The sequence below is a fragment of the Ananas comosus genome, linkage group 7 (genome assembly GCF_001540865.1).
Source record: "Ananas comosus cultivar F153 linkage group 7, ASM154086v1, whole genome shotgun sequence".
NCBI classification, from domain to species: domain Eukaryota; kingdom Viridiplantae; phylum Streptophyta; class Magnoliopsida; order Poales; family Bromeliaceae; genus Ananas; species Ananas comosus.
In genome coordinates this window covers 13,307,836-13,322,018 of record NC_033627.1, presented here as the reverse complement: position 1 = coordinate 13,322,018, position 14,183 = coordinate 13,307,836, and the positions used below count along the sequence as shown (strand labels likewise).

At 32.3% G+C, this 14,183-nt stretch overlaps 2 protein-coding genes across 2 annotated transcripts; one reads left to right on the top strand and one right to left on the bottom strand.

The window, feature by feature from the left end:
• On the bottom strand, nt 2,776-4,238 carry LOC109712488. The gene has a single exon (XM_020236074.1). It carries the CDS (start codon nt 3,681-3,683, stop codon nt 3,120-3,122), a length of 564 nt encoding a protein of 187 aa, XP_020091663.1. The 5' UTR covers nt 3,684-4,238; the 3' UTR covers nt 2,776-3,119.
• On the top strand, nt 11,209-14,078 carry LOC109713366 (autophagy-related protein 8C-like). The gene is made up of 6 exons (XM_020237416.1): nt 11,209-11,257; nt 11,407-11,457; nt 12,390-12,445; nt 12,553-12,605; nt 13,459-13,577; nt 13,654-14,078. Exons 2-6 carry the CDS (start codon nt 11,421-11,423, stop codon nt 13,746-13,748), a joined length of 360 nt encoding a protein of 119 aa, XP_020093005.1. The 5' UTR covers nt 11,209-11,257; nt 11,407-11,420; the 3' UTR covers nt 13,749-14,078.

Here is a 14,183-nt window from a genome sequence, read left to right as displayed (position 1 = left end):
GTGCAAAATTTAGTAGCATATATTTTTCTAAATAAAAGTACCACCTAACAATCACCTCTCAATGGGCATTTCTGGTAACTAGCAATCACCTCAAACTAATAATTTTTTTTAATTAGCTATCTTGGTATTAACATGATGTCAACAAGTACAGCAATAAACTTATTTTTAGTAGACTAATCACTTAATTAATCAAAATCACTGATATAGCTATCAAACATTAATCCACTGCCAAGCCTAAAAAGCAATAATTTTTAGAACAACACTCCTTTACTTTTGCGCGCTACATTTTTCTCAAAAAAAAAAAACACTCCTTTGCTTTTCAATAAAAAAATTATTGCTTTTACTTGTGTATCCAACTATCCATACATCTCATGCACCACACTCGTGAACTGTATCACAGAGGTCTCAAAATCATGATCTAATTTATTGAATATTATTTTATGACGTTCAAAAAACGTTAAAAATCATATATTTGAATTCTAGTTTCTTCGAACTGAATAACGTTAATTTCTTATAACATCATTGAATCTTCAGGGACTACTTGGTATTTGGATTATAAGCTTCAAAATTAATAACTTATTTTAGGTATTATAGATCATATTTTATTAAATTAGACTTCAAGTTTAAGATATTAATTATCAAATATTGGCTGTAATGGATATATAACACCTGATGCAGGCAATAATTTTCTGTTAATCTTAATTATTAGATGCCAATCCTAATACCAGTATAACATGTACTACACCCTTCAAGATCATCCCGAGAATCTTGTACTACATTTTATCTGAAGTGGGATTTGAATTGCTCCTGATAAGGTGGGTAGGACTAGATAGAAAAGTTAGGTGCTTGAGCCACTAAAACCTATAGCCACACTTTGGTGCAAATCTTAGGGATGCAAACGGATCTGGGTTGGTGGAGCTCTCGTCCCAATCCGTCTGGAATGGGACAGTAAACGGGAAAAAATAAACGAATTCGGAGTGAGAAACGGAGCAATTTTTATGATCCGAAACAGATTCGGGATAGAAAACGGAAGAAATTTTGATCCGCCCCGAATATCATTTATATTTTTAAAAGATATTCCTAAAAAATAATATATTTACAGAAAAAGTCCAAAATATTAAATAATTTAGTGCTCTCATTTCTCATATATTTGAAACTTTTGAAATTTGCTTTGAATTGTGATTGATATTTATAATTTTTATAATTGATGTTATTAATTATATATATATTATTATTAAAAATTATTAATTTATATTTTACAAAATATTAATAATATTATAATTTTATAAAACATATTAGTTGGCGGGGCGAATTCAGGGCGTCGGCGGGAAGCAAGTTGCGAGGCGGGACGAATTATGGGATGTATTTTTTAACCCGTCACGAATTCGGGACGGGAGGTGAGGCGGGAGTTTGCTAGTCTGGGCGGGAGATGGGGCGGGGCTGCCGCGCTGAGATCCGCCCCGTTTGCATCCCTAGGTGCAATCTATTACTATACAACCCTGGCCCATCCCCTTTAAAGGTACCCAACCAAGAGAAAAAGAGCCCCAAAGTGTCCTCTTTTTTGTGCTATGTGGGACTAAAAAAGAGGCCCATACAAACAGTAGCAAACAGTTGCTACTTAGATCATGGGGAGGGGAGGGCATTGGTTGGTGGGTCTAACTCTGCAGTGGTTGCCTTCAGGTAGAACATGCCCTCTGGCCCCCACAAAGCCAACCAAACATGATTAAAGTGCAAAAGAAGAGGGTTATATATTTTAGCTTTTGTCAACACCATGTCACCATCCCCAGTTGAAGGAAAACCTTGAACAAAAAAACAAATCCCAAGTTGGGAAATATTTTTCAGTCTAAATTGCACTTTTGATTTTAAAACTTAAATTTTGGTACAATTTTTAATTCAAACTATGTAGGATCTTGCAATTAAATCCAACGGTACAATTCAATTGTTGGTTGAATGATAATATGCCGCTGACGTCGTCACAGTAATATGTATATATCAATACTGCTACCTCAGCAACACATCACTATTTCGTTCACAAAATTTTTCTATAGGATTTGATTAGGGCAATCTAAAAAATTCAAGCTAGAAATTATAAAGTATCATGCCCCTTTATAATTTGAGGATTACCAGTGCAATATAGCTTCTTCTTTTTTTTTTCTTTAATCTCCCTCTTAAGTTGTAGTGGGAGTCCTTATCCTTGGGACTCTTTTTGTGGGAGGAGCCTGTAGTATTAATTAATCTATGATTAGCAATTAGCATAACAACTACTGATGGATGCTCTAATGCAACCACACCTATAACTTTGACCCCATAACAGAAGGAGAGAGAGAGAGAGAGAGAGAGAGAATTTGGCAATAGTAATACTACAAAACCCTCCTTATCTATATATCTGTCCACAAATTCCATTGACAAATTGCCTTTTCAGATGTACAATTTATTAGTAATTTTAATTAGTTTTTATTCTGCTTTCATGTACTTAATGTGTCACATATAAATTAATTTATGCAAATATATATATAAAGCACGAAGTATTAATTCATTAAAAAACATTAGCTACTACTTAAAAAATTTAAACATCTATTAACTAATTAATACTGCATATAATATAAACTTATTAACAATGTTTTCTGATGCGTTTACATGATTGTATGGATAAAGAGACAGGTTAATTTGAATATTATTGAGTGCAGGGAAAAATAACCTGGGAGGCACATGCAAGTGTTCACAGAGAGAGTATATAAGTTCAAATACTATCAACAAAGGCGAAACAGTAATAAATAACAAAAGGAAGAAGCAGGAGAAGCATATAATGGAGGTGGGGGGCCAGGTATTTACATTCATCCATCTTACAATACAAAAAAGGAACTTTTAAGTGCTCACCACATTTCTCTAATCCATGAACACTCTAATATTTAACCATTCTACAAGACAAAATCTCAGCACTGCCATGGCCAAACAAGAAGAGAAAGATATATGGAATAAAAGAGAGATTAAAAACAAAAGGGAGGCCAAAAGCAGCACTGAATCCACATTACTAATTATAGCCATATGCATGAACCAAAAAAGGGAAGGGAAAAAAAGCCAAAAGCAGCTTCTGCTTCTTCTCACAGCTCAAGGAACTGCTACTCTAAGAAGCCAGTTCTTGTGAGAACAGCATTCCTCACCTTGCTGAGGTCTCTCCCCTTGAGTGTCCTGCCTGCACCTTCACAGACTGAGAAGGATGAGATTCGGGTCCTGGCCATCTTCTTAGCAAGCCATTCATGTGGGGGCACTTTGCCTTCCTCCTCCAGATCACCCTCACTGCCATCATCTTCCTCTTCCACCAACCCACCATTGTTGTAGCCCCCCATGCTGTAGCTCTCATCATCATCATCATGGGCAGAAGGGTGGTTCTTATTCAGCTGGTAGATCTTGGACCAGTCAGGGATGTTCACAGGAGCAGACTGCCTTGCGGCTCCAGTGCTGCTGCTGCTGCTGCTGCTGCTGGTGGCCTTCCTTGGGATCATTCTAGCAGAAGTGGGAAATCTTTTAGTAGAGGAAGAGGATGAAGAAGAATAAGAAGAGGTGGCAGTGGAGAGATCTTTGGCCTTTTTGGCTTTTGGGCTCACATCTCTCCTCTCTCTCACCACATCCCACACCACCTCTTCCTCAAAGTCCTCATCGTCCTCATCATACCAACTAGCCATTCCTACACCAAAAAGAAAAGCTCAAAGCTTCTTTCTCTTTTTGGGATCTAAAAGCAAAGCAAGAAGTTGAAAGGCTCTCTCTCCAAATAGTATCTACATTCGCATCAAAACCGTATAATCTCCCCTCTCTCTCTCTCTTTCTCTCTCTCTCTCTCTCTTCAACACTTTTAAAGAGATGTGATCGAGAGCAAGTGATGAGGTGAGGGGACTAGGGATGCCTCTGGAAAATGATATGAAATGAAATGAAATGAAATGGATGCATGCCACACACACATCAATTGCGATGCATGATTTGATGTGGGTTTCAGAAACCCCAAAAACCTTCAAAAAAAAAAAAAGAAAAGAAAAGAGAAAAAGTTAGATATGAGTTGGTTTTCAGGCTCTCTCTCAGCCCACAGATAGAGAGAGAGAGAGAGAGAGAGAGAGAGGGAGAGGGGTGAGATGAGTTAAGTGAAAAACTCCAACAACCAACCATATGCTCCCAAGAGTCTTGGGCATGAGAGAGAGAGAGAGAGAGAGAGAGAGAGAGAAAAAGGTGGGAGTGGGAAAAGGTTTAAAATGTACCAGTTATATAACTGACGTGATATTTTTAATTAATAAAATTATTCTTTTTGAGTTTATAATTTGTCTCATCATAATTAATAAAAATATATTTTTATTATATATATATATTTTAAAAAATATAATTAATTTGTCACTGATAATATAGTGTAAGTATTATACAGTAGACTTTCGAGTGTGGAAGAAACAAGAGAGAGAGAGAGAGAGAGAGAGAGAGNGGGGGGGAAAGGTGGTGGAAAGGGATTGGTGGAAGTGAGTACGGAGGAACTGCAACTTTTATCCCTTCCGGAACTGGACTTGCAGAGCTGTTGTCACTTCCTCCACAAACCCAAGGGGGAGAGAGAGAGAGAGAGAGAGAGAGGAAAATGGGTTTTCTTTCTGTTTCTCTCTTATCTGTGTGGATTAAGAAGTGTTATGGGAGACTGAGAATGGCTAGAGATTGGGGGCATTATTAAAGCATGGAGGTGGCTCAGGCTCTCCTCACTCTCTCTCTCTCTCTCTCTCTCTCTCTCTACTGTTTCGGAGAAATAATTGCCCGGACCTGATCCACCTCATTAGCCACCAAACAAAAAAAAAGGGGAAACTTCAAATGCCCCCTTATGGTTTCGCACTTTTTCACTTTAATATCTTGTGGTTTCAAGCGCATCAAGTTAGTACTCTGTGATTTTATTTTTTTATCAATTTAGTACCTTGTGGTTTTAAGTTTTTTTTTATTATCCATTTCGAAATATATAATTTAACGAAATATTAAACCACAGGATACTAAAGTGAGAAAGTGCGAAACCACAGGATACTAACTTGATATATTTTAAACCACAGAATACTAAAGTGGGAAAGTGTAAAACCACATAGGGTGTATTTGAAGTTTTTCAAAAAAAAATCATATCTTGTTGCATTGCAAGAACACATAATTCAGTATATTTTTAATTTATTTAGATTCATTCAAAAATTTATAAACTGAAGATACGTATAACACACACACACACACACACACATATAACTTACTTCGACGTAAGTAAAAAAGATTAGAATTTTGAGACCTCACAATAGACTAAACACAAATTCTTTAGACTACAACTATAAAAAAAAATATGTATATAATATTAATTATATCATATAATTTATTTAGGTATAGCTTGCTTACTTCAATATCAAGTTAAATGTAACTTAAAAATGAGCCACTGGATGTAATTTATAACCTCTACTTGAGGGTTTACACATAAAAAATTACCAGAACATTAAATAATTTAAAAATTAGAAGTGTGAGAGAGTTATTTTAAGCAATAACAAAACTAGATATTTTGGGTTACAATTTAACGTGGAAAACGCACTAGTTCCAGTGGACCAAGTCTAGGTAATAATCTCTAGATCTCCTTTTAGTGTTGGCTTTGTCTCTTTCCTTTCTCTCTCTTCCTCTTTTCTCTCTTTATTTATTTTACTGTAACACTGTCCTACTAAGAAGCAGAGAATAGTTTTAAGTACATCCCATCACTCCTCCCTGTGCACCCCCCTCATCCCCTACCTGGCTCTCTCTCTCTCTCTCTCTCTGGAGCTCTCTCGAGATGCAAACGTAAAAATAATTTTTTTAGCTAAATTATTTTTTTTGAGAAAAAAAAAAAATCAAGCTACTTACTTTATTCATTAGATTAATAAACTAAGTTACAAAAGTGAGACAGTCAAAGTCTCTGATGAAAAGAAAAAAAAAAACCCACTATTACTACTACATGCACTGCTTTTTTATTGTCAATTAAAAATTTATATTTTACTTTCTTAAAAAATAAAAAAATATCCACTTACGGCGGGACTTTTACTACATGCACTGCTTTTTTATTGTCAATTAAAAATTTATATTTTACTTTCTTAAAAAATAAAAATATCTACTTCGGCTCTCGTCGTTAGTGTTTCGTTAGAGTTTCGTTTATATCTTATTTTTTATACTCAAAATATCTTTGAAATTCTCATCTATACCCACAAACATATCCTCGGTCGTTGCCTCGCCCTTCGCCGCCTCGTTCTCGCCCACCTTTCTGTTCATGACAACACATGCCCTCGCCCCTCTGCTGCCGCCTCACCTTCACACTCGCCCCTCTTTTCGTCCACGCGCATCCCAATCTATCTCCCTACAGTCGTCGAAATGAAAGAGCGGCGAGGGTGTTGGAGGATCAGGGGAGCATGTGGAAAAAACGGAGTCGGAGCTAGAGTTGAGGTTGGCGCGAAAAATAGAGGAGGAGAGGCTACGGCTGCAGAGGAGATGAAGAGGACGAGGAGCAGTTTGATTATTTTGTCATAATATACCTCTCTGTGAATATTTTTTATTTTTTAAGAAGGCAAAATGTAAATTTTGACTGACAAAAAAGAAAAGTAAAAAAAATAGATATTAATAGAAAAATTTTCTGTAATTTAGTCTATTTCTTTTACAATCCGTCCGTCAAAAATACACCCCTCTTTCTTAGATATTTATTCAAAACAAATTCATTTATTCAGCACAAAATTCGAATTGAATTATTTGAAATAAAGCTTGGCAAAGCAAATTTTAGTACGAATCAACCTTTTTACCTTCTTTAGCACGTCTCAAATTCGTCTCGAATTATAAGAATGGCCATAATTTATTTTTTTCAACCTTTATTTACTTTCTCGCTCAAAATGGATTTGGGTGGGAGCTCTGCGAACCCGAATCCGTTTGTCTATGCAACACACGTGTAAGTACTCTAGTTTGGTGACAAACGTATATACGATGGCGTGCTATTTTTGAAAAACCTGTACGTACGGGTTCATCAATGTAATTAAATTCGGTGCGGATGCTGCTGCTGCATCCGCCGTTCGTTTGGTGATAAGCTCGACAGATGGACGGCTGTGATGTGCTTACGCATGCAAACACTTTTTTATGTGGGAATTAAAGTGTTTGGTGATGTTTCTGGTAGATTCGACGGTTCGGCTAACCTGACATGGATGGCAAAAAAATTTATATATAGATCAGAATTTTTATATTTAATATATATATATATATTAAAACTTTTAATTTAGTCGAAATGTATAAAATTTATCTGAATTATGGTCTATTTTAAATTAATTATCTGATCTTTCAATTTATTTGATTTGCATAAGTCGATAACATCTTAGCTTTAAACTTTAAATATGTGTACTTCATAATAATTTTGGCAGCTATTAAATTATTAGAGTAGGTAAGTAATTTGAATTTTTAAAGTCAAAATATTATTAACTAGTTCAAATAAAATAAGTTAAAAGGTTGGATAGTAAAATCAACATTTTAAGAAATCGAATAGCCAACTCAAAAATTTTATCTATTTTTAATATTCTTTTGACATATATTAATTAGATATAATTAGTTCTTGGTGCGAACTCATTATACAAACTCAATTGAATCAAATGAAATTATATATGTGTTTAGTCTTATTACCATGTGACACAAATAATACTATAATAAGGCTATTATATATGTTGGTGAAAACAAAGAAAAGTTGTGAATCAAATTTTGTTACAATCTTAAAAGGCTAGGAAGAAATTAAATCAAATATTTTTGCTTTTATCACTGCAATAGAATTATATTATAGACATATATTTTTGGAATATTTTTATGTAAGTGTTCTATTTATGTTAATTTTTTAAAAAAATCTTCAAAAATCTAAATATAAAATCCAATACAATCAAAAACACCAATCCCACCCAGCCCATTCGGCACGATTAGAACTAAAAAAAAAAAATTCATTACCATCTCCTCTTCTCCTCCTTCTCCGTCGCAGCCAACGAGATAGGGTTTCGGCGGCTAGAGTTTGGCCTCGAGAATCTCGCAGGGATCGTAAAAGACTACGATCGCCACGTGTCCCTTTGCCACGAGTTGCTGGAGGAATGTGTACCAAATATTAAGACGGCCCTATATATAGCGACTCCATATATAGCAATACTTTTAAAAAATGTCCATAATTTAGACAACAATACTTTTTTAACCTATACCAATATTTAAAAATATCGCTATACACTATTTTTATTGTAGTATATCTGACATGAGGTTAATATTCATAAAAGTTAAAATTTTGTTTGCCAAATATGCTTCAAAAAACTAATGGAAAATATCTTTTTTTTTTAAAAAAAATAGTACATTATCTACTTCATTCATTATTATTCTTCTCTAAAATGGACTTAGCTTTGATATTATGTTAATTAAAGTGTCAATTTGAAGCTAGGATATGGTCAAGATAATTAAAAAAACAATTTAAAACCCACTTTATGATGCAAAACTGAAAAAAAAAAAATATTAAACTGGTAATTGTCTATCAATATTAAAAAAAGTATATAAATTAATCAATCTGTTTGTGATCCATAAGTACCAATTATGGTTTCAACCAATAAAATAATTTAGAATAATGAGCCCATTATTATCTAATTACAAGGAATAAAAAATATTAGTACTATTAAATAATATTTTGGAGTGGCTTAATTTGCTGGTGTACAACTAATTCAGGTTACCAGATTTAATTTGAATACTCTATTCATTAGAATAATAATACATAAAATACTCTACTAAGCAACTTGTTACATGGAATGTTGAGAATTGTACATAAATATCTGATAAAATATTAGCCAACTATGTGTAGATTTATTTATTATCTGATGATTCCAATGATTAGGTTATAACATGATTAATTATTCTTCATGTATATATATAAAATGAATTTTTCCACCCTGTCATTATTATTATAATAATAATATTCATAAAGATAACTTCCTAGCTAGGGCAATATTTGCCTTAAATTGCAAGCCCATGCATGTGGATAAATATCTGATTAACTACATAAATTATCTACTAAAAAAAAGATTAACTATATAAACTAAACTCTAAGAGAGATGCATTTGATCTGATTATTTGTTTACTAATTGAATTTAATTAAATCCATCACCTTAATATCTGCTGTATACTAAAAAAAATCAATATAGTTGGAAACAGGAATAGTAATGAAAGAAACTACAAAAATAATAAGTAAAAATTTATACAATTATGCGACGGACGCACAAGTTTTAAATAGATTAATAATCGATCTGATAAGAAATAGAAAGGGAATAGTATTAAAAAAATTTCATCACTGTATTAAGAAGGAATTTTGATATTAAAATATATGAAGCTACAAAAGAAAATTAAGCTAATTAACTAATTTTTTTTGAAGTAAAACAATAATCAAAGGTTCTTGTCATATATCATTTCATTAAAGAGAAAAATTTTAAAGTTAAAAAAATACAAGTAAAATAAAATGAAATAAAGGTCTTAAAAAAAGTGCGCCTATGGCCTGCTTTCTTATGTTTCACTCGGTATCGGCAAGAACTAATTCAGATTCTATATATATATATATATATATGTTCCTTTACCATCAAACCATGTGTTGGTCACCAACCAACAAATATGAAATGGAGGTGGATTGAGTATTTAATACTTTGGAAGGGAACATGCACTTGATTTTCTCCAGCTAATCAAAGATTTGAGTTAATTATAAAAAACACTAAACCTAAATGCTTCTTAATAAAGATTTGTTAAAAATTTGTGGGAGTGCATGAAAAGATACATCAACGATAAAGAACTGCAAATTGAGCTTTCGATAGCTGCGCTGATACTATTTGTTGTTGCTTAACACATCCTACGTACGTTTTTTTGGAATCTTATAAAGCCTAGATAAGATTAGAGTATAATCTACTTATTCTTTACAGAAACTCTGAATTAGTAAGAGATTTATTGAGTCTGATCAACTCTACTAGGTGGACAATATTTTACTTTTCCATAATCCTTCCCCTCTATAAGGTTGTGCTAAGATTAATTTAACTTAGAATTAGTGTGCACAAGCCAAATTAATTGATATTATTATGTAAGTTGTAGCTCTTAAGTTAAATAAGGGCTTTTTCTTAGGAAGAGGTTTTTGGGCTTTTACCATTCCCTGCATAGGGCTTGGTGTCAATATTTAAAATTAAAAATCTTCATTATAAAAAAAAATTCTATAAATTAAAAACTTGATAAAATTGTAATAAAACATCTCTTATGTCATGTCATGGGATTTTTCTTTTTAATTGATCCTTAAAAATTTTATAATTTACGAAACAACCTTATAAGAATTTTAATTTTCAAACTAGTGAAAGACAATAAATTATTTACTGTGTTCAATCAGATTTTGAAATCGGTATATTATTCACCGTGTTTAAAAAATTTTAGATTATTTTTGTCATTTGTGGAATATTTAGATGGATTGTTGGGATTTATGTGGGTTGTATAAATTTTTATTTAGTTGTTATGTTTGTTTTACAGATTGTCAAAATTTTTGTGAGTTTGTTAGAATTATATATTATTTGGCCAAATAATCTTATCAAAATTTTTTAGATAAATATTTTGTTATTAAAAAATATTTTTATAATTAAGTGATTTTTACCAACAAAACTAAAAAATTTATAAAATTATAAAATATTTGTAATTAATTGGCTAGAAAAAGTTGATCAAAGGAATTGGAATTTAACAAAATGCTAATTAGAAAAATTTAAAGCTTAGGGGGCTATTTATGATAGTAATTATTTTGTAATTTGCATAATTTTTTTTTCCAATTTGGTCTTTAACTTGGTTAGATTTTTCGTAGGCACTAACAAGAATGGGGACAAAAAGATTTGGAATTTTATTTGAACTAATTTTATATTTGAGATTTTAAACTAAAAATTCAAATTGGAATCTAGTAGTTTCGAATTTGAATAGTATTTGAATTGGGCTTTACAAAAAGCTCGAGATAAAATTCTCGATAAACAAAACCTGATAGTCTAATTTAATCTTTTAAAAATTTTAAATTTTAAAATTTCAAAGATAATCCATTTACCAGTTTATTTGGATTAGGATATGATCCACAAAAATAAATAAATAAATAAATAAATAAAAATCTCCCTATATATTATTCCTAACAATAAAAAAAATATAAACCCTAAACATTCACTTTTTTTTCCTCATTAATTAATAATAATCTCTGATATTTTCGGTGCGTTCTCTTCTCCCTTTCTAAAAATCCCTAACAAAATCGCTCCTCGATCTACTTTTTTCCTTTTTTTACCCTTATTTTTTCGATTATATTATTTGGTTCTTGGATTAATGTTGTGATTGTATTGTGTTTTTGGGGAATCACTGTAGGAATTAATCGAGCAATGGCGATGAGTTCGTACAAGATCGAGCGTCCCTTTGGTACGTTTCATCCCCTTTTCGATTTTTTTTTAATCATCACAGTTGGGTTTTGAGGAAAGATTAGAGAAATTTTGAATCATAGGTTTTTGTTTCCGTGAAATTGATTCGTGGAATAACAAACACAGAAATTTAGGGTTTTGTAATGAAATATTTGATCTTTGTTTTTGTTTTTTTTTGTCCTTCCTCGAATTAGGAATTTGAGGAAAAATTACAGGATTTTTGAACCTTAGGGTTTCGTTCCATGCGTTGATTCGTATAACAAAAGACACGAATTTAGGGCTTTGTCATGAAAGATTTCATCTGTTGAACAAACACTACGGAGTTTTGAATCTTAGGGTTTGTTCCGTGAGTTGGTTCGTATAGTAAACACACGAATTTAAATTTAGGGTTTTGTAATGAAAGATTTATCTTTGGGGTGAGAGATATGTATTAACCAATCTTAAATGGTCACCTTATTACATGATTTATTGCATAATTTTTTTTCTTTTTTCCTTTGTGTGTCTGTGTTTTATGAATAGACTCATATATTTTTCACATTTTATGATAAATATACAGGGACACCCTCAACTATAGATAAGTTGTATGTGCCTGGTGCACCGCGCGCCATGCCCTCAAAATCCTATCATATAAGTCTTGAAACTAGAATTTAATCATTTGATTTGTTCTATGATGTCTATATTAAAAATCATAAATTTTGAAATTTTATTTTCTACTAATCAGTCAATTTTGCTGAATTTTAGGCCTACTAGATGTCTAAGTTATGTATTTTTAAAAGTCATGATATTTTGCATATAGGCTCTTTTCATATTGTAGATTACTTCTTTAACATTAGATGAATCATCATCAAATTTGATTTATGTAACTAAAATGAGTCTTCTCTGTAATTGAGTAACTTTTCTGGCGCTGACTTTAAACTTTGCAATTAATTTCAGAAATGAGAGTGGCAGAAGCTGCTCTTATCAGAGGGAAGTATCCTGGTAGAATTCCTGTAAGAACCTTCTTTTTTCTCTTTTTGCGAGTTAAGAAGAAGAAGAACCTTCTTTTAATGACATTGTATGTGATTCTTATGCATATAATTTCTATGGTTTACTGTAGGTGATTCTCGAAAAGGCTGGAAGGAGCGATGTACCGGATATCAATAAGAAAAAGTAGGTTCTTATCTATATTATTACTTGTTCTGACCATCTCCTAAGACTTAGTATTAAATCTTCTTTTTTTATCTTTAGTCTTGCTTTAAAAGTTGGTATGTTGTAGACTGCATACTGGTTAGAGGTTATGATTGAAGTTGCTTGTTTTGCTTTCATGTAACTTCATATATTTTCTTTGTTGCGCAAGCAATTGGGAGATGTTGTGATGCTGTAATTGCCTTTCCTTGTTATCTTCGATTGCTGTAGTTGTCTGCTGTGAATTTGATTGCGCAACAGCGTGAACCAATATCTGTTGAGTTCATTCGGAGCCATGAACTGCTTTTTATAACAGTACACTTCCATTTGAATTTTGTACTTATTATCATCTAATCTTGGAGTTCTCAAATTAATAGAAGAGCAAACTAGATTTATGTAACTAAAGGTGATTGAATTGAATGTGAAATATCCATTGGCCAACATCCTTTGAGAAGTCATGTCAATTGGCGAAGGAAAATACAAGTAACTTTGTGTAGATATGAATAGTTCTTTTATAGATGTTTGGTTTATAGCTGATGCTTTTTTTTTTTTTTCGGAATATTATACGATAACAATGTGTTTAGGTTATCATTGCTCTCAAAAATAGCAGTATATATGGAGTGAATTAGAATAAGAAAATGTTTGGTACAAATTTTGGTTCATAGTATAAACTTTACATTCTTGTAACTTGACTGTGTGAGTTATCAAATATTGGTTCGAATGTCGTAAAGAAAGTTCAAACTCTTTTGCTCATAAATGTTGGTTTCAGTGTATAATTACTCTGCACTTTCTGCGTATTCACAGTTTGATGTTTAGACTAACATTTGTGGCTACATAGGTTCCTAATTCCTGCAGATACAACAGTTGGCCAGTTTGTCCACGTCGTGCGGATGCGGATTAAGCTTAGTTCGGGGAAAGCCATCTTTATTTTCGTGAAGGATACGTTGCCACCCACAGGTTAGAAATGATAAAGAATTCAAATACTGTCATATAGTTGTTCTTTTCTATTTTCTAACTCAACTTTCCGTTGCAGCCGCAGCGATGTCTAAAATTTATGAGGACAACAAAGATGAAGATGGTTTTCTTTACATGACATACAGCGGTGAAAACACATTCGGTTCCCCTTGATGCATAGGATGTAGTTTAGTGGATAATAATAGTAATAGTTTTGTATATTCTTTATTAGTCACCCTAGCTTCTTAGGTTGTCTCAGCTGTAGAAATCTTTCTATAGTATAACTTGAAAGTATAACTTGAAACTATTTAATACTATAATTTTGAAGTAGTTTTTCATGATGATTTGACTCTTTACTTTTCTGTGTCTTTATGTTAATACTGGTGAGTCTATGAAAATTGCAAACTTTGTACAGGGTTGTTGACAAGTTCAGGGACCTCCCTTATCTGTAGGCCATTTTGAAAGGCCTCTTCAACTATTTTAATTGAAACAATTTTAACTTAATACTTTAATTTATTTCTAACAATTAAATTGAGGATTCTGATTCTTCAAATTTTATTGTTCTGAATGTTTTAAGTAGAGTTGCTTGACGAAACTTTTAGCGGTTTA

Excerpts from the sequence above, each read along its gene's own strand:
- LOC109712488 (XM_020236074.1), bottom strand. The coding sequence starts at position 3,683 with ATGGCTAGTTGGTATGATGAGGACGATGAGGACTTTGAGGAAGAGGTG.
- LOC109713366 (XM_020237416.1), top strand. The coding sequence starts at position 11,421 with ATGGCGATGAGTTCGTACAAGATCGAGCGTCCCTTTG. Across the intron at positions 11,458-12,389 it reads CAAGATCGAGCGTCCCTTTG|AAATGAGAGTGGCAGAAGCT; the intron begins GTACGTTTCATC and ends AATTAATTTCAG. Across the intron at positions 12,606-13,458 it reads CCGGATATCAATAAGAAAAA|GTTCCTAATTCCTGCAGATA; the intron begins GTAGGTTCTTAT and ends GTGGCTACATAG.